Below are 19,344 nucleotides of genomic sequence, written 5' to 3' on the forward strand. Positions count from 1 at the left end.
GCGCACACACAAACATATATCTAAAATTCACTTTGTATATGTTACAAGTAGAAAAATGAACCATTTATCTAATTAGCAGACGGTACATTTTTTTACACTTTACTTTATAAATTTAAAGCAAGTTTTAATAAAAAAAAAAATTCAGTTATTGGGTAATTTTGTTAATTTTTTAAATTTAGAAGAATAATCAATAAATACGATGTTATGCATTTTAGAGGGGAAATCAAAATTTCAGATTTTTGAGGGGTATGCATGAAAATCCCCTAGAAAAAAAGCTTATACAATTATACTCAAAATCAGCGGGGGAAGCAAGGAGTCAAACCGCTTATCCTCAGCATGGCATCTGTGTTCAACCGTTGCTCAGCACTGCCTCGTCATTTCTCCGTTCGAGCCTCTTCTAGTTCTTCCCCGCAAGGTCCCCAATTTCTATGTCAGGCTCTAATTTGCTTAGATTCCAAATTTGTTATTTCAATGATCCTTTTGTCTTTGTTCTACTTGCGACAGAGAGCGCGCCTGGACCTGGAGTGGTGAAGATAAGAGATGATTGGAGGAATAAATCAAAGCCAATTCGTCCTGGTGGGGTTTATCCAGCAAAAGATCATTGCAGGTACTTATTTTAGTTTCGTTTTTTAATTCCAATTATGTGGGTTTCTGTTTTGTATTCCATAATTTTACTGTTTTTTTTTTTTTTTCATTGTTTGTTCTTTTGCTTCGGTAGTCAATGTGGGCTTTGTGATACCTACTATATAGCGCATGTGAAGAACGCGTGTGCTTTTCTTGGCGATGGCATGTCAAGGATTGAGGTACTTCTCTCTCACTTACACAAATACTGGGAAGAGATCACAAGAGAGAGTTACAATTGTATTTCATACCATCTTTGAACATTCTAGACAATTTTTTAGTCCCCAATTCCCAAACTATTTGTGGACTGACAAGCAACTTTTTTTTTTTTTTGTGTCTTTTTGGTTCTGAATATCTTATGAGCAATTTTTTTTACACACAAAATTTTCACTTGTACTTTTAGAACTTTTCTCATTTTTCATTGCTCCGTTTAGGTTTTGGAACCTCAAGTTCATGGGAGGGGTAGAAATGCTCAAGATGATGATGAAATTTACTTTGGTGTTCACGAAAAACTTTTATATGCCAAAAAGAAAAAACCAGTTGAAGGTATGCTCTAGTCCCAAATTTTGAAATTGAACCCAATAAGTTACAATAATTGATGCCCCAGAATAGTAGTCCCTGCTTGACCCTATTTTGCCTAAATTGACCATCAATTTTCTGCAATTATATATCTTAAGCTGAATTTATTCCCAGTTAACCCTTCAATTTCTCAATAAGAGAAACAAACCAAATCGAAACAAGGAAATTCAGTCACAATAGTGCAGTTCCTGTTATGTATTGTGTTCTAGCTTACCAAACTGTACCAGTGTCTAGGATTATAGCTCTCAGATAGGTACATGCTGAACATAATGAAGCCTTTTGGTATATGATTCTCTTTGTATGTCACTTTGCATGTCAGGAGCTCAGTGGACAGGAATTGTAACAACAATAGCTGTTGAAATGCTGAAATCAAAGATGGTTGAAGCTGTGATTTGCGTTCAAAGGTAATAATATACTTATTACTCATGAGAATACTCTTCATTTCCTAGATGATGTATATCAATTTGTATTTTCTGTTATTTATTTTTCCTTCTCTCTCTCAACTTGTTTTAATTTATATAGCTCATCACTCATGAGCGCTTTTGTTACACTTCTTTAATTAGTAGAATAGGGGCCTGACCCTTATTTTATCTCAAAATAATTTGTTTATCAACTAATACAGGCTACCAAGATACAACATTCTTAATGTCAACAACCAACATACAGTGCAAATGATAATTGACCATAACAAAAAGAGTGAGGTTAAGTTAGACAAAAAGACTTAACTGCACTTCATGTTACCTTGACTGAACTTTGTCATAATTTATTTGGGCCAACTTCAAAACCAACCCTAGGTTCCAGGGAGGGGACAGAAGTTCTTCTAGAGGGGGTCAATTATGATTTTGATACCTTGTAAGTTTGAATTGTACATATCATTACTGGCTGGTGGTTGATAGTGGAAATTTAGCATGACTGGGGATCAAAGTGGGAATACCTATGAAAATATTGTTAAAAAACTCAAAAAGAAAAATGCAACAAAAACAACCATATTTGGAAGAAAGAAAGAAGGGTTCAAGTAACCACCGGTCCATACATTTGGATATGCCAATGTATAATATAAATGGCTTGATTTCATTTAGTTTGGCTTGTAAGATGAGATGGGTACAAATTGCGAACATTTGAAGAGCTATACGTTTTCTACAACACAACCTAGCAGTTGTTAGTTATTTGGAAAAATTGAAGAACATATTTATTATTATTTTTTAATAAAAAAAGAGAAGCATATTTGGTTGGTTTCTGCAACTACAAGAAACATATTTTTTTCTCATGGTTCACAAGCACCTCAATGCAACAAACTCGGTGAAAATTTTCATTCATTGTAACTAATGGTGTAATTTATATTTGAGCAGTGATCCCGAGGATAGACTTTCTCCAAGACCTGTTTTAGCGAGGTATGGATTTGTTAATCTGACATGACAATGTCAAGCTGTTATTTTATTTTTAAGTTTTTAGCTTGTAGCTTTTTTGTAAAATTGAAGGGTTTGTTTGTCCCACCTTTTTTTTTTTTTGGATATCAAGTATTGTCAGTTTTAGTTCCTAGTCATGTAGATTCATATGTTAAGAGGTATTCCACCACTAATAGGAGATAAACTTCTCCTTTCAGATAAGTGGAGTTGTTTTTAGAATTTCTATACACATGTTGTTTCTGTCTGAAATCTCATGGTCTTTCCATTATAACAAGTAGTTTGTCACAATTTTTGCAACATTTTGGCAATGCCAGGACACCAGAAGAAGTTTACAAAGCTAAAGGTGTGAAGCCAACACTGTCTCCCAACCTTGATACTCTTGCTCTTGTGGAGGTACACTCCCCCATATTATCTTTTGCATCGTTTGTTGTCTGTCCTGCATATTGTAATATGCTTGAAAAAGAGGCAGCATGCAATTTGACATTGGCTTTCAAGACAACACTGCATAGATTTTTTTCTTAACAAAATAGAAAGAAGACTCTTGGTTTTAAATGTACTAGTGCTATTGATCTTTTAGCATGCTAGGCTTCACATGGTGCAATGTGGAGGTTTCTGTTAATACTTAAAGTTGGAACATTGACAGTATGGTATGGTAAACAGTACAGGATGCCTTGGTAGTTACTTTTACATGTTGTCATAGTTGACATTAACTGATCCATGAATTCACAACAATAAGTAGTTAACTAACCAATGAACCAAACATAAAATAAAATTTAAGATAAAGTGAAAAGAGGAGAGAAATATTCCCACCAGCACCACCTCTCTGCCTCTGCACTGTACCTGTACCTGTACCTGCCACCAATGAACCTGAATCCGGCATAATTTGTAACGGCCAGCCTCCACATGTGCTGCTACCATCTCTGCTACATTTGTATATAGATAGGGTCAACCAGTATAGTTACTGAAATTGCATACCATATCCTTGTTTTGTTCTCAGGCGGCGGGTGTAAAGAGGTTGCTTTTTTGTGGTGTAGGTTGCCAAGTCCAAGGTAACATATAATATCATGCTTAACACCTTAGTTTAGAAAATATATATATATATATATATATATTTTTTTTTTGAGGAAAGTAGGCTTTGCCTACTTAGAATTTTATTAAAAATAAAAATAGAGAGTTACAAGGAGTGGGTTATGTGGATAGAAAGAGGAAACAAAGTAACAGAGAATAATTGCAATGGGGTGGGTTGATGATGTTAGGTAAAGAGTACTATTTGGGGGAGATTGGTGCTGGTGCAGAAGGGGAGGGGTTGCATTGGACCAAGAGCCAGCTGTCACTAGTGGGGATGGGTTTCCTTTTCCCTATTTCTCTCCTCATACCACAAATCCTGCGTTCTAACAGATTTTCCATACAAAGTATATTGCACAAATGATCCCTAAAATATGATGAATTTCTGCTTTATCTGCTCAAGTTTTGAAGTTTCGGATTTGGTCCTAAACATTCAGTTTCTACTATTTGGTCCTGGTCCCCATCATTGAAATTTGGACAATTCCTTTACTTTCAATCAAATAGATGGTTCATTCTGCTTCAGTGTTGACCAGGATTATCATCTATATTTTACAGAAGTATGACAGTAAGGATTGAAATGGTATATATTGAAATGCTTCAGGACCAAAGTGGAAACTATAGTACCCGTGGAGCAAAAAACAAAAGGGTGATACTTCAAAGCCATTTCATTATCTCTAGAATATTTAATTTTGTTATGTCATAACTAATGATTATTGAAAGATGCTGACATATTTATTTCTTTACTGCAGCATTAAGGTCTGTTGAGAAATATCTTGGCTTGGAGAAACTCTACGTACTTGGCACAAATTGCGGTAATTTTGTAATTTTCCATTTTGTACGCTTTGACTCAAAGATCAATAATTTTGAGTTGCTCGGCCAGTTTTTCCAAACCTTATCATATTTCTATTTGTTGTCTTTGTTTACCATTAGTGTCCTCCAATTGTATGCTGTGCTATTGTTTTGTCAGGCACCATCTTTCTTAGGATGGATGGTTATTTCAATTCTTAAGATAACACAATGTTTTTTCTTTAATTAGTAATGTACTTAGTATTGCATGCTGTATCATGGATAATTGTCAGTATATAAATTTTTAAGATAATACAATGCTATTTTAGTGTTAGCTCAGTCAAATGTGATGAATAACTTTCAATTCATAGCTAGTACTTGATCATACTTTCAGATAGTGATTTAATACTTTCTTTACCATTCTTTCTAATCTTACTTTTAGTGGACAATGGAACTCGTGAGGGGCTGGACAAATTTTTAAAGGCTGCTAGCAGTGACCCAGACACAGTATTGCATTATGAGTTCATGCAAGATTACAAGGTTTGAAAAGATTTCCCACTTTTTGTCAGCCAGCATAATCTCCTTGTATATTCTACATGTCCTGCTAATTCAGAAAATTTTGCTTATTTATTCCATTAAAATTCCGGGGTTGCATTTATTCTCCACATAGAATGCTGTAAAAGATCAGCAGTGGACATCATTCTTTCTGTTTTACTAAGATGTGTATTTTTTTTCGATATTCCCTATCAGAATCATAAATCAACTAAAACTAAATACAGCTCACATTCACCTGTAAAAGAACTATAAGAAATGTCTCCTATATTCTTTGCCAGTTCTTCATCAATTTCCCAAAAAAAATATGTGTTCTTTTTTGTTCATTACGGAGAAACAATTAGTAAAGATGCATAAATAGTTTTGATATTTTGTTACGGGTGTATAATTTTTTTTTTCTAGAGCAACACATGTTAAATTGAGTTCATGAAGGGTAAAGATGGAATTGCTAGTTGCATTTCACACAGAATTTAGTGTAATAATGATAATATCTTGCAGGTTCACTTGAAGCATCTAGATGGGCATATTGAAGAGGTGTGTTAATTCTTCTGTATTTTATTCTGATTTATTGTAAACTTCTAGAGATTTTTTTTTAAATCAGAAAATTGAAGCAGGTTCCTTATTTTTGTCTCCCAGCAAATGAACTAGTTGATGTCATTGCACCATCATGTTATAGGTACACAATGCTTAACTTTACAACTATATCTCTCTCTCTCTTTTTGAAATTTTGGCAGTGACTGCCAAGTATAATTTTCATTGATTAAATATAAAAAATAAAAAAACATCCATCATTCTACATCCAGAACATCACCGACATCAAACTACATCAACCACCATCTCCCTCTCTCATTCACAAGTTATTTTGGAAAAAAAAATAGGACTAACCTTCTTTGGTCCGTACCATGCAAAACGCCCCAAAATGTCTGATGAAAGAAAGCATAAAAAATATACACACTGTACTTTCCTCCCAAATTCCTGCAAAATGCCCAAACCTAACCCTCCTTCCTCACTGATCATGAAGAGAGGAAGTCAGAGGGGTAGTTTGGGCATTTGTCAAAGTAATGTTGATTGAAGTGGTAGGAGCATCTGATACTTGAAATACTATATATTGGTATATGCCTCCATTCTGCATGGCTGCGTACTTTTGAGATCTGTGAAGGATACAAAAGAATCTATGGGAGAAAAACAATATAAATAAGGTCTTCGGTTGGACATATTTTAGATTATTAAAAATATGTAATGATCACCTTAGCTAAAGCTTTGAGAATTAATTAGTTGATTATCTTTGTTAAGAACCATAGTTCCTGACTAAGAATCCCAACAGCCCTTTGTTATAAAATTAGAGGAGTCTAGAACTGTGAACAAAGTGACATGTGTGGCAGGGAGCATGAGCATTAGATATTAATTGGTTGTATATTCATCAACATAAGCATTGAAAACATCTTGTTGGTTATCACCAAATATGTATTTGTTAATATCCCATATCCTTTTTTCTAATTTCATCTTGCAGCTGCTTTGACTACACAAATGCTCTTGCGGTCAGTTTTTGTTTCCACTCTGTTGTTTTTGTTTGCTTGTTGGTTTTGTATACTGTATTGAATGGAAGAAACTCTGCTAGCAACCATCCAAACTTTTGCATAAACAAGCATATAGAAAATGTTTCTCTTCTATAAGATAATGGTATGGTATATGTACACTAAATATTATGTGCAATCTTTGGTTGGTGATCAATGTTGGATATGTTCTCTTAGGTTAAATTTCAGTGTAAGCTGTGTTTTCTTCTTTCTTGTTCTTTTTAATAGCTTAATTAAATTTCAGGATTTAGTGGTGGGGTATATGGGGGTGCCAAAGTATTCAGGACTATCTATGACTGAGCACCCACAATATATTACTGTCAGGTATTATCATTCATAGACTACTTCTAACTTTACCAGTCATATCTGCATGCCTGAACTTAGAGGGGCATGATTACAGAATCTCCATGTTACCTAGAAGAAATTAGTTCGTGCGTACCGATTATCTATTGGCTTAATTATATACAGAATCAATATTTTGTTTAATTTTTTTAATAATTATAAGTTCAGGAATGAGAGAGGACGGGAAATGCTAAAATTGGTGGAGAATCTTCTAGATGTCACGCCTACTATCAGCTCTGTACGTGATAATTGTTCTGAATCTCTTTTCCCAAATCTTGAAATTTTACACATTTGTTAGATAGATAAACTTGGTGGTTACAAAGTGAGATAACTACAGGGTAAGAGACAGCCCTTTGTGATGGAAACTGTTAAAGCTGATGATGCTGCTAAACTTGGTAAATTTCATGCAACTTTAATATGAACCCAAAATTGTTTTACATTAATCAGTTGCATGAAGGATAATTATATGTTCCATGTAAGACAGTGGTATCTATGCAAATATTGTAACTTGTTGAAGGATATTAAACATGCTTTCCTGCTCTTCTTTTTTTAATAAATAAGCAAAGGTAGTGTTTACATCCTGGCTTGTGCCCAAATTAACTCAAGTGTTTCTTGATAATTCTCGGCATTTCTTGTTTTGCATGGCTTTACATGTTATATTGAGGTTTTCCAGTAGGCATGGCATTGTCAGTAACTTTTGAATAAAGATCTTGTAAAATTTCAGGAACTGGTCCTGAAAAGCCTGCTCCTAGATTTGTTGGTAATGTAATTGCATTTTTGCTAAACCTGGTAAGTTTTTCTTCTTAACTTTATCACTTCCCTCAAGAAAGTATTTCAGTATCCTGCAGAACTAACCAAAAAGTAACAATTTTGCAGATTGGTCCTAAAGGTTTGGAATTTGGCCGCTACTCCTTAGATTACCATACAATACGGAACTATCTCTATGTGAACCGCAGTTGGGGTAAACAAAGGTAAAAATCAATTTAGAATTAAGCCCAATTAATCCTGGGTTGGCTCTGACAGTTCAATTAGGTTCAATTCTGCCTCAATTAACCCTAAGCTGCTAAACTTTGTATTGTGCAGCCAAACAAAACAAGCAAACTAAAAAAGAGTATATTACAGAAACCTACCTTAATTTTGGAGCTTCTCATTTTGGTCCTAAAATGTTCTGGATCTGTATCTGTATAATATGGTCTTCCTGTTAATAGCCACTGAAAAGGTGGATGGAAGTTAAATTTTGTTTTCCCAGTTTCCTCATCTTCCAAAAGAAACGGATAAACTGGAATAGATTGCTAACCTAGCCAAAATAAACCTAAATTGTCCACTGTATTGCCACTCTAATGCTAAAAAGTGGCTGCTTTTGCGTTTACTAACTCTTAACCTGGCTATTGGCCTACTTGGTTCTTGTTGTATAGAATTGTTGACGTCCAATCTGATGTTAATGGATAATTTTTTTTTTAAATGAATTTATGTTGATGTAATGAAATTGGATTATGCAACTATGAAGGCATATTTATTTTGATATCAATTTCAATAAGGATGGTTTCTAATGCAAAATGGTACTGTGATTAACAGAGCTGAGAGACATATCCCGTCATACGCAAAGGAACTTGTGGAGAGGTACAACAAAGATCAACAAATTGAAAGGATGCTATGATAGTTCAATTGTGAAACTGTCTCTTTAGTTATTTTAGGTTGATGTGACATTTATGTTAACTCAAGTTGAACTCTCTGTAATTAATTCGGTCACTAATATCTTTCTGTTAAGAATTAATTTTTCATATTTTGAGAATGGTTTCCCTTAAGGCCTTAACACCGGGTCTTGATTCCTTGAAGAATCTCGCTTGATCCAATCCAATAGATCCTCTGGTTTATCTGTGTCGTGGAAATCACTGGGCTATCATAGTCACAAGATTCACAATTTAAATCCGAATAATTTGTTTTTTTTGGTGATTTCGAACCGAATATTGAATTATTCAGTTTACCGAACTTTGATCGAATTAAATCCAAATAATTCACGAATTTACGATTTTTTTTCCAAATTTTATGAATTATTTGCGAACTTTTTCTGAATTTTTTTCAGAATAATTTTTTTTTTGATTTTTTTTCTCTCTCTTGCAGGATTGAGATCTCTAATTTGGATAATTCCGAATCATTCCCAAATTATTTCTGAATTATAAATTTTTGATCTCGTCGAACTGAATCCGAATAATTCATTTGTCATTGAGTGGGTCCTCAACTCCAATCCTTTATTTTTTCAAAAGAAGAATTTGACGAGGTTATAAGAATCTTAGAAGAATTTCCGTACACAATGATCTCAGAATTAAAACCTATCTAATATACGAGAAGAATTAGTGTTCTGAACCTAACTAAGCCCGATTTTTTTATTTAAATCCAAAATTTAAATTAAATTTCAAAAAATAACTCTTTCGTTACCGTATTTCCAAAAGTACCCAAATCGGAAAATTTTTTTCCGGAATTAACCTCTAAAACCGGAAATTTTTTTTCCGGAAACTCAATTCTAAAACCGGAAAATTTTTATACGGTTTTAGAATCCGGAAATTTTTTTTCCGAACTCGCACTGAATTCGTTTATAAAAACCGCAGAGTATCGTCTCTCGCTTTCACTCAGCTCGCTTTCACTCTCAGCTCTCTCTAACTAAGTTATTTAATTTTAAATTATTTAAATTTGTAATTTAAATTTATAATTATTTAATTTTAAATTATATAAATTTAATATATTTAATTTTAAATTATTTTAAATTTATAATTATTTAATTTTAATTTATTAAAATTTATAAGTATTTAAATTTAGAATATTGTCCTATTAATTAAAAAAAATTCAAAATGGTATAGAATAATTTAAAAATTTCCAAAATAGTCTAGAATAATTTAAAAAATTCTAAAATGATTTAGAATTATTTTAGGAACATTTTTCCTTTTCGGATCCCTTACGGAGCTCTGACTGTCTGATCGATCGGCTCTTCGATTGAGGTTATTTTATTTTCTTTATTTTAATTTTAATTTTAATTATAATTAATTAGTTCATTCCAAAATATATTTTTTATTTTTTATAATATTGTCCAGAAAATTTAGAATTTTTTAGAACCTTCCAAAATGGTTTAGAATAATTTAAAAAGAATTCCAAAATAGTTTAGAATGTTGCCCTATTAATTTATAAAATTCAAAAATGGTGTGGAATAATTTTAGAATATCCAAAATGGTCTAGAATATTTTTTAGAGGCCGGACAAATTTTAATTACTTATATGTTGTTATTTTTTAAATTGCCAGACCAATTGAAACTAAAAATGACAACTATTTGTGTGAAAATTTTTATTGGAGGGGAAATCCAATACAATGATGACGGGGTCTATTACAGTACCCGAGCTAAATACTAATTACCGCTAACCGTGAACCACAGTTTTGATTATCTTCAGAATGAGATTTATAAATTTGTTGGGTACAATTCTAATCAAGCAAATATGGAAATCCAAGCCAGGTTTAACATGTCCACCGATGGCCAACGTGACTACCAATTAGTACCGGTAATGAACCAACAATGGCTCGAAATGATTTTAGGAATTGTGCCGTCTTTTCCACAAAGGTTATCGGTTCTGGAGTTATATGTAGAATTAGAACCGAACTATACCAGTCATATTCCTGAACCTTAATCCCGACCCAGTACCAGTTAGAATCCTGTGGATCCCAATCCAATATCAGTTAGATCCCGACCTAGCACCGATCGGCACTCTGTGGATGTACCAATGAGGCCCTGACCCAGTATCAGTAGCAACTCTGTGGATCAACCAGTTAGACCCCGACCCAGTACCAGTCGGAATCTTGTGGATCCCGACCCAATACCAGTTAGATCCCGACCTAGTACCGGTCGGCACTCTATGGATCTACCAATGAGACCCCCACCCAGTACCAGTGTGGTCCGCAGACAGGTAAGTGATTATTCGCATGTACCTATGGATGCAATTGATTCTGATAGTTTAGAGAGTGGAGGTGAGATGCTCTCCGGTGAGTCATCGGGTTCCGACGATGATATTGGTCAGCCCAACCAGTCACAACCACAGTCCCGTCAAATGCAATCCTGTCAATCATAGTACTCGATAACTGGTCGAGAAAATATGACACATCCGGTTGACAGTTTCAATGACATATCCGGTTTTCGGCCTACAGATGTCGATTTTTTTGGCATATCCAAAAAAACATTCGATAATCCATTGGCTAAGGGTGTAGTTTATGAGTCGAAAACGACTCTAAGGATAGCAATCAATGAGTTTCATCTTGAAAAGAATTGTGAGTGCAAGGTTCTTAGAAGCGAACCTAGACATTACGAGGTGATGTGCAGAGATGCTTTTTGTAAATTTAAGGTGTGCGCGAAGCAGAACGGTCTTTCAAAATCTTGGATATTACCAAACAAGCAATTCCCCATACGTGCACAGTATCGGCAACACGTACTGATCATTGTCAGCTTACATCAGAGATGGTTGCCCTTGCGATTGATAATACCATTAGAAGGGATGTGTGCTTTTCTATAAATCATATTCGGGATATCGTCATGATGAAATATGATAAGGCAACCCTCAAGTATAACAAATTATAGAGAGGCCGTGAGCTTGCTATTGTAAATCTGTTTGGGAGTTGGGAGTGTTAGTTTGTAATAATCTAGAAGTCAATAATACGATAATTTATCATAAAGCTTTGTTCATCAATTGGATGATTAATATCATTTTGTTGCCTTGAGTATTATTGAATTTATGGATCATTTCGAGTTCATGACTGAAATTGTGAAACTCCATAATATAGATGATATATACTCTTAATCTTAAAAGGTCACTAACCAAGGTAATTAGCAGGAACACTAATTACCGCTATAAGGTTAGTATGTGGATTAAAAGATGGTTAAGTTTTACAAACCATTTGACACGAGATGTCATTTTAATCACATAGATACATGTTCTAGGAACATGGTATTTGACAGACCCCGAATGAGACATTAAATAGAATTGTGTTCGTGTCATTAATGTTTCTCATTCAGTGTCACGTTCTAAAGTATGAGGTATTTATCGTTCCCACTAAGAAATATATATGTGTGAGTGTTATCTAACACTGTCCGTAAAAAGCAGTCATAACGGTAGCATTTCGATATATATAGCTTAGCTGAGGAAGTGATAGTCTGCCAAGAATACTACTTGTCCCTCGTATCTCTATACGAGTTATAGCATCACTGGGCCCCTTGATAGAGTAAGATTATCAGCGCGCGGTATAATTACAAGAGTAATTATATTTGATAATCTGTTCAAGATCAAGAAAAGATTCAGTTAGCAAGGATGACACACATCTACCTTGAAACTGATCTGATAGCTATGAGACAGAAGAACAGACACAAGTAAATTGTTTACTGGATCGTGATATTGTACAGTACAGCATCATCTGTGTAATTGGATGGTCATGATGTGTTGCCAGACGCCACCCATGATTATAGAAGTTAAAACAGTTTTAACTCTATTTACCAACATAACACAAATCCTATTGGGTCACACCATATAGGAGTTAATCGGAGAATCTTATTTTGATTGATTATAAATTGGTTATGATCAATGATAAGATGGTTATAATTAATTATACGTGTTATAATTAAATTATAAATATTATGTAAAAATAACAAGCAAAAACATTGGTTAATTTATAAACGTGTATGACACGTTGTATAAAAGTTAACCGGTTAATTTATAAATGTGCAGGACACATTGTATAAATTATCGAAACAACAACCGCAAGAAAAATATATATAATTATTCAGAATAATTATACGAATATTATTTGTGTTCGGGCCGAGGGCATTCGAGTCTTTTCAGATTCGTCCTTATCCGCATGACATGTCATCGATCCTATCCAGATGACACGTCATCGATACCGAAACAAATAACCGAAAGAAAAATATATATATAATTGTTCAGAATAATTATACGAATATTATTTGTGTTCGGGCCGAGGGCATTCGGGTCTTTTCAGATTCGAGCTTATCCGCATGACACGTCATTGATCCTATCCAGATGACATGTCATCAATCCTATCCACAAGGGCAAAATGGTCATTTCACACCTATGCCACCTTGCATGTGTAGAAGCATGGAGAAGGATGTGGAAGGGTGTGGAAAGGGTATTTTGGTCATTTCACATATAAAAGGATGAGGTGTCAATGACATATCTTGTAAATAGGCCGAACTTGGAGGGCATTTTGGTCTTTTGCAACCAAATCAAAACACTATAAATAGGGGTGGAGGGGTAGAGAGAGAAAACATATATTCACATATATACATATGCACATTCACATGTATCTTTTCGTGCAGAAACGAATCGGTATTTTCTCTCTTTCCCGGTTTCTCTCCCAAATAGTGTTTCGGTTGAGAAAAGAAAGTTATACGTAGTTGACGTATAATCTTGCGGGTTGTTGTGGAGAATATTTACGGGATTGATGAATAGTGTTTTACCAAATTTCGCGGTATGTCAGTTTTGCATATTGATGAAACTGAGCAACCGAAAATTCGTGATTACGGGTTTTCGTCTTATTCCCGTGAATAGTGTTTTTGCATAATTCTGCGGTTTACGGTATTTCTGGCAGAAGAAATAAACCGCTCTCCGGTTAGTCCTGGTGGATTACCGATAGAGGTATCACACGTGTGATACTCCGAGTCGACTCCTAACCTGGTGAGGCTCTACTCGCTCGGTCTGCATTCCAACTGTGATTTGGAAACAAGGTATAAATATGTTATATTAATCTATTTAATTTGTAAGTAGATTAAAGTTTTAGAAATCAATCATGGAGTAGATCTGTAAAAAGGATTAAAAGGGTCCTTGCAATGAAAGACTTCAGAAGGAACTCTGCTTTGGTCTTTCCGGCATATCCCTTTTAATTCACGGCTTGAGTTAGAAGTAAAAATTTTTGTTTTACGTTCTTTCCGCAGCTTAAGCCTAAAAGGGTTTTGGTTACCGCAAAACCCCAAAAGTGGTATCCGAAAACCCTACAGGGAGAACTCGTACAACTTGCTTATTCCACTATTGGAAGCCATCAAAAGAAAAAATTCAGGAACTAAGTATTGTGTGATGTTGACCCCGATTGACAGAGAAACTGATAAGTACTTCCACAGAGCAGCATAGGCATTTGGAGCGTGTATTGCAGCGATACCGTTCCTCATACCAGTGATTAGTATCGATGCATGTTTGATGTCGAGACGGTACCAAGGTAGGCTGCTAATGTCATGTATGTACGATGCAGAAAACCAATTGCTTCCAGTGACTTTTGCAATTGTGGAGAAAGAAAGCGCTGACAACTGGGGTTTTTTATGAGATGGTTGAGGTTGGAAGTAATTGGAGAGAATCGATTCTTTTGTGTCATATCGGATAGACATTTGAGAATTAAAGCTGTGTTCCAGGATCCAAATCTCGGATGAGATGAGACTACCGATCAATGTGTGCATCGGTATTGCTCTCACGGTTAAAATATCCTTACTCTAAAGTAGGAAAAAAAATCAATTACAATATAATTTGATTACTTACTGAGTTATGAAAAACCAAATAAGTAAATGCTTACCTCCTTAGATTTATGCTTAAGTACTTCGTCTGCCATACTACAAAATTCGAACCTTGCTGTAAATCATCTTGAATTTTTCTATATTATTCTAGATCATTTTGATATTTTCTAAATTATTGTAGACCATTTTGGTATTTTCTAAATTATTCTACACCATTTTGTTACTAATCAAATAATTTTCTAAATTAATAGGGCAATTTTCTGGACCATTTTGGTATTTTATAAATTATTCTGGACCATTTTGGTATTTTCTAAATTATTCTAGACCATTTTGGTATTTTCTAAATTATTCTACACCATTTTGGTATTTTCTAAATTATTCTAGACCATTTTGTTATTTTCTAAATTATTCTTGGCTATTTTGGTATTTTCTAAATTATTCTAGACCATTTTGGTATTTTCTAAATTATTCTACACCATTTTGGTATTTTCTAAATTATTTTAGACCATTTTGGTATTTTCTAAATTATTCTAGACCATTTTGGTATTTTCTAAATTATTCTAGACCATTTTGGTATTTTCTAAATTATTCTACACCATTTTGATATTTTTTAAATTAATAAGACAATATTCTAAACCATTTAAAATGAACTAATTAATTATATTATAAATTAAAATTAAAATAATAAAAATAAAAAAACCTGAATCGAAGAGCCGATCGATCAGACAGTCAGAGCTCCGAAAGGGACCCGAAAAGAAAAGAGATTCCTAAAAAAATTCTAAATTAATCGAACAATTTTCTACACTAATAGAGCAATTTTCTAGACCATTTGGTATTTTCTAAACTATTAGAGACCATTTTGGTGTTTTCTAAATTATTCTAGACTATTTTGGTATTTTCTAAATTATTCTAGACCATTTTGGTATTTTCTAAATATTACAGACCATTTTGGTATTTTCTAAATTATTCAAGACCATTTTGGTATTTTCTAAATTATTCTACACCATTTTGGTATTTTCTAAATTATTCTACACCATTTTGGTATTTTCTAAATTATTCTACATAATTTTCTAAATTTATAAATTATTTGGACATTATTCTAAACCATTTAAAATTAAATAACTAAATATATTATAAATTTAAATTTAAATTAAAAAATACCTTTATTTTAGAAGAGGGTTGTGAGGGGGTGAGGAGGGAGCAGTGTGGGGAAGAAGGACCCCCTGGGTCCTTATGTAGGGTAATCTCGAGTCTGGAAATTTTGTTTTTCAAATTTGGGAGCTTTTTCTGGAAATTTTTTTTTCAGATTCTAAAACCGGAAATTTTTTTTTCGGTTTTAGAATCGAGTTTTCAGAATTTTTTTTTCCTGATTTTAGAGGTTGACTCCGGAATTTTTTTTTCTGGTTTGGGTACTTTTGAAAATACAGGAACGAAACAGTTATTTTTTGAAATTTAATTTAAATTTTGGATATAAATAAAAAAAATCGGTAACTAAGCTCTTTGCAATCTTAATATCTAAATCATATTTATCTTTAGAAAAAAAAATTCTGACATTATTTCTTTAACAAACTTTAAGAAAATGCAATAATACAACACGATAACAGAATTTATTAATTATTACTTTATATCTGGGGTAAGGCATAGAGGACTACGGTGCTACGGCTTAATATTCGACTTTTCAAAATTCTAACGGTCGATCTGAACCGTTCATTTTTTTCTACATATTAATATATGTTTGGAGACCAAATTTTACATTTTTTAAAAAAAATTTATTATTTTTTTAGATAGGTAAAAAATCACTTGATGTAAAAAAATTATGCACCATTCAGATATTTGATTTTCTACCTATCTAAAAAAAATAGTAAACAAGATCCAAAAAATGTAAAATTTGGTCTCCAAACACATATTAATATGGAGAACAAGATGAACGATTCGGATCGACCATTAGGATTTTAAAAAGTCAAATATTGAGCCGTAGCACCGTAGTCCTCTATGAAATCCATAGCACCTTAGCCTTACCCTTATACCTGCTACAATTTATTTCTAGTTAAGCACTGAATAGTGGGGGCCAGATTCAGCCTTCTGTAACTGTTATATGTTTAGAATGGTAGTTGTAACTTGTAAGATCCGAGTTATATAAATTCCTCGTGTCAAGAACTGCATCCAAATGCAGTGCCACCTGTACAGACCCCATTCACTTCAGAATTCAAGATTATTCCAAATCCACCTTACATTTACAAAAAAAGGAAAGTAATCAAAAGAATAAATCCCCGTTTCTCTTGCAATACAGTAAATCATGTTGCGAGTCATAATATTTATGAAAATTCTCAACTCCTGAAACAATCTTCACATCGCACGATGAACCACACAATTGATTCACAGAAGACCACATCGTTCTGACCACAGGAAGTATAACTGTTTGGTCATCGCCGCCAAGGGCTGACCTCACCCAATCCATCACCGGATCACCCTTGCTCTGCCTCTGCCTTCCTCTCTCAGCAAACAGCCACATGCCCTCTCCAGTTTATACCTGGATAAACAGCTGTTTGCCACGTGCCCCATCCTACCTATGTGGAACCATCCTCTGCCTCGTGTCGTCTCTCCCCTCATGTCTCTCCCACGTGCCGCTTTTGCCCCTCTCCGGAGTTCACCTTCATTAGATAAACATCTCTTTTCTCATTTTCTCACTACCCTCTTTATTTTCCCTTTTGGCCCCACACCTTCGTCTTGTTCCTATATATTCTCTCACAAACCCTCTCTTTCTCTGCTGGGTTTTTATGTAACATCTGTCATTTTCACACTACAGTTACCAGTAGTTTTCAGAAACTCAGATAGAGCGACAGGGAGAGAGAATGGTTGGGGCCGAGGAGAAGAAGCACAAGAAATGCTGCCCGCTCAGACGGTCCAGAAAGGGATGCATGAAGGGAAAAGGTGGGCCAGACAACCAACTATGCCCGTACCGGGGGGTACGTCAGCGTACCTGGGGCAAATGGGTAGCTGAGATTCGCGAGCCCAACCGTGGTGCTAGGCTCTGGCTCGGTACATTCAGCACTGCTTACGAGGCGGCACAAGCGTATGACAATGCTGCCAGGAGTCTCTATGGAGAATGCGCAAGGTTAAACCTGACCGAATCAGCCGGTTCCAGGTTTAACCCTGCACAATTGTGTGGTACTAAGATGGAGTTCTCGTCTTCGCCAAGCATGTCAAGTGAGATGAGCTCGGGCGAGTCTTTTGTCGGGTATGGGGATGCAGGGTTGGAGAGACCATATTATCTTAGCAGAGGGGCAGGTAGCTTGGAGGATTTCGATGAGTTCGTATCGAAATTGCCCAAGGCTGAGGATTTCTGTCTCGAGGGGTTTCAAGAGGTTCCGTTCTTCGATGATCCGGGGTATTCAAATGGAGAGATGAATGGTGAATTGATGAACTTAGACATATTGCCGCTCAGCTGGTGCACTTGAATTATTCATAGCTTATGGCAAATTGTAGTGTGTTACATATACTATATATTGTGTGCATATAGGGTTTTTTTTTTTTTTTTTAATTTGCATGTACATGTTTAGATGTTTTATTTGTCTAGAGTTTTAAGGGACATTATATAATTAATGAAGTTTGTTTGATGTTATTTGTAGTTTTCTTTAATTTGTTATGTTATTGAATTTCCATCGTCATAGTGTGCGCTGATGGATGGATCGATGACATGTGATGATTTGTTCGTTCTTTGATTTGAATTCCAATTCATTAATTACAACAACATTAATTGAAGGTTACTACGGTTTTCGCAGTCAGTCACTATATATATATGTTGCATTTCTTTTAATTTACTCGAGTATAATTCTTAGTTAATATTTTACTTTTGAGGAGTCACGCCGTGGAATTAATTGGGCATGCAATGTATGTTTGTGAAATGTGGGTTTTAATATGTAAAGCTTTGATTACTATTAACCATGCATGAGCGATATGCTGCATGTTAGGCGAATTAAGGATCGATACAGGTACTTAATTATTTTATATATTATGTCTTAATTTTATATAATGTTAGAGGAATGTATCCTGAAACTATTAGTATTAGTGTCTAGATGTGGCAGTTTCTTAATTTATATCAGGACTTTGGAATTAAGAGTGATTGGATCAATATAAAACAAATTAGAATTATATATATATCTTCATTTTATTATTAAACACGTTGGATGTCTGATCTGTTAACAACTATAATTGAAAGATGAAATTTCAGATTTAATCTTAACCCTCTAATTACATAATCTGTCTTCTTTTGATTAAATGCAATCACCCCATACCGCCACATTATACATTACAATTAAAATTAAATAAATTCTGAAATTGAGCGATATAATTTGTTTTTTTTATTTCAATCATTCCTTCTTTCTTCATCTTCAATTTAGCGATATAATTATGTTTCCTTATTTCATTCTTTATTACTCTTCTATGTTTCTATAGTTATTGCCGTGAGAATTCTAGAAATATTAAATTGATTCTATGTAGGACATAAAGAGTAGAAAGAAAAAAAAATTAAAAAAGTCACAAAAAATGTGAAATTATTGGTACTTAAAATACCAATGTATTTTTAATTTTATGTTTCTTCGTTCAATTTGCTTACGGCATGGGTATTATATCTAATTAGCTGTATCAGGTATTCTATATTTGTACAAATTAATTTAAAATTAGAAAGTTATTATTTGAAATCATTAGTACTTAAAATTCAAGATCATCACATAATCAAATTATTATAAGAAATCACGATTCAAAAGTAATTAAAAATACAGAATCATATAATTCTATTAAAAGATCATGTCCCTCAATTTTTGAATAATTATTAATTTTATTGAATGGTTTCTTTCCATAATTTTTTTCTCTTATT

At 34.0% G+C, this 19,344-nt stretch overlaps 2 protein-coding genes and 1 long non-coding RNA gene across 3 annotated transcripts; 2 read left to right on the plus strand and 1 right to left on the minus strand.

Moving 5' to 3' along the window:
- The first annotated feature begins 274 nt into the window (after positions 1-274).
- Positions 275-8,711, plus strand: HCAR (coenzyme F420 hydrogenase family / dehydrogenase, beta subunit family). The gene is made up of 19 exons (XM_078326459.1): positions 275-415; positions 505-607; positions 719-803; positions 1,056-1,167; positions 1,520-1,604; positions 2,550-2,591; positions 2,921-2,999; positions 3,604-3,655; positions 4,421-4,483; positions 4,900-4,997; positions 5,508-5,543; positions 5,624-5,685; positions 6,520-6,547; positions 6,828-6,907; positions 7,094-7,163; positions 7,263-7,320; positions 7,650-7,714; positions 7,802-7,896; positions 8,501-8,711. Exons 1-19 carry the CDS (start codon positions 337-339, stop codon positions 8,580-8,582), a joined length of 1,374 nt encoding a protein of 457 aa, XP_078182585.1. The 5' UTR covers positions 275-336; the 3' UTR covers positions 8,583-8,711.
- On the minus strand, positions 7,803-8,494 carry LOC144576173 (uncharacterized). Its single transcript, XR_013518612.1, has 2 exons — positions 8,351-8,494; positions 7,803-8,260 (listed from the first exon to the last, which is right to left on the minus strand). It is a non-coding gene; the product is annotated as an uncharacterized LOC144576173 (long non-coding RNA).
- Positions 8,712-17,005: 8,294 nt separating the features above from the next.
- LOC144576174 (dehydration-responsive element-binding protein 2C-like) lies at positions 17,006-17,958 on the plus strand. The gene has a single exon (XM_078326460.1). It carries the CDS (start codon positions 17,321-17,323, stop codon positions 17,924-17,926), a length of 606 nt encoding a protein of 201 aa, XP_078182586.1. The 5' UTR covers positions 17,006-17,320; the 3' UTR covers positions 17,927-17,958.
- Positions 17,959-19,344: the final 1,386 nt, after the last annotated feature.

Source organism: Carex rostrata, chromosome 25 (genome assembly GCF_964058835.1).
Source record: "Carex rostrata chromosome 25, lpCarRost1.2, whole genome shotgun sequence".
Taxonomy (NCBI): Eukaryota; Viridiplantae; Streptophyta; class Magnoliopsida; order Poales; family Cyperaceae; genus Carex; species Carex rostrata.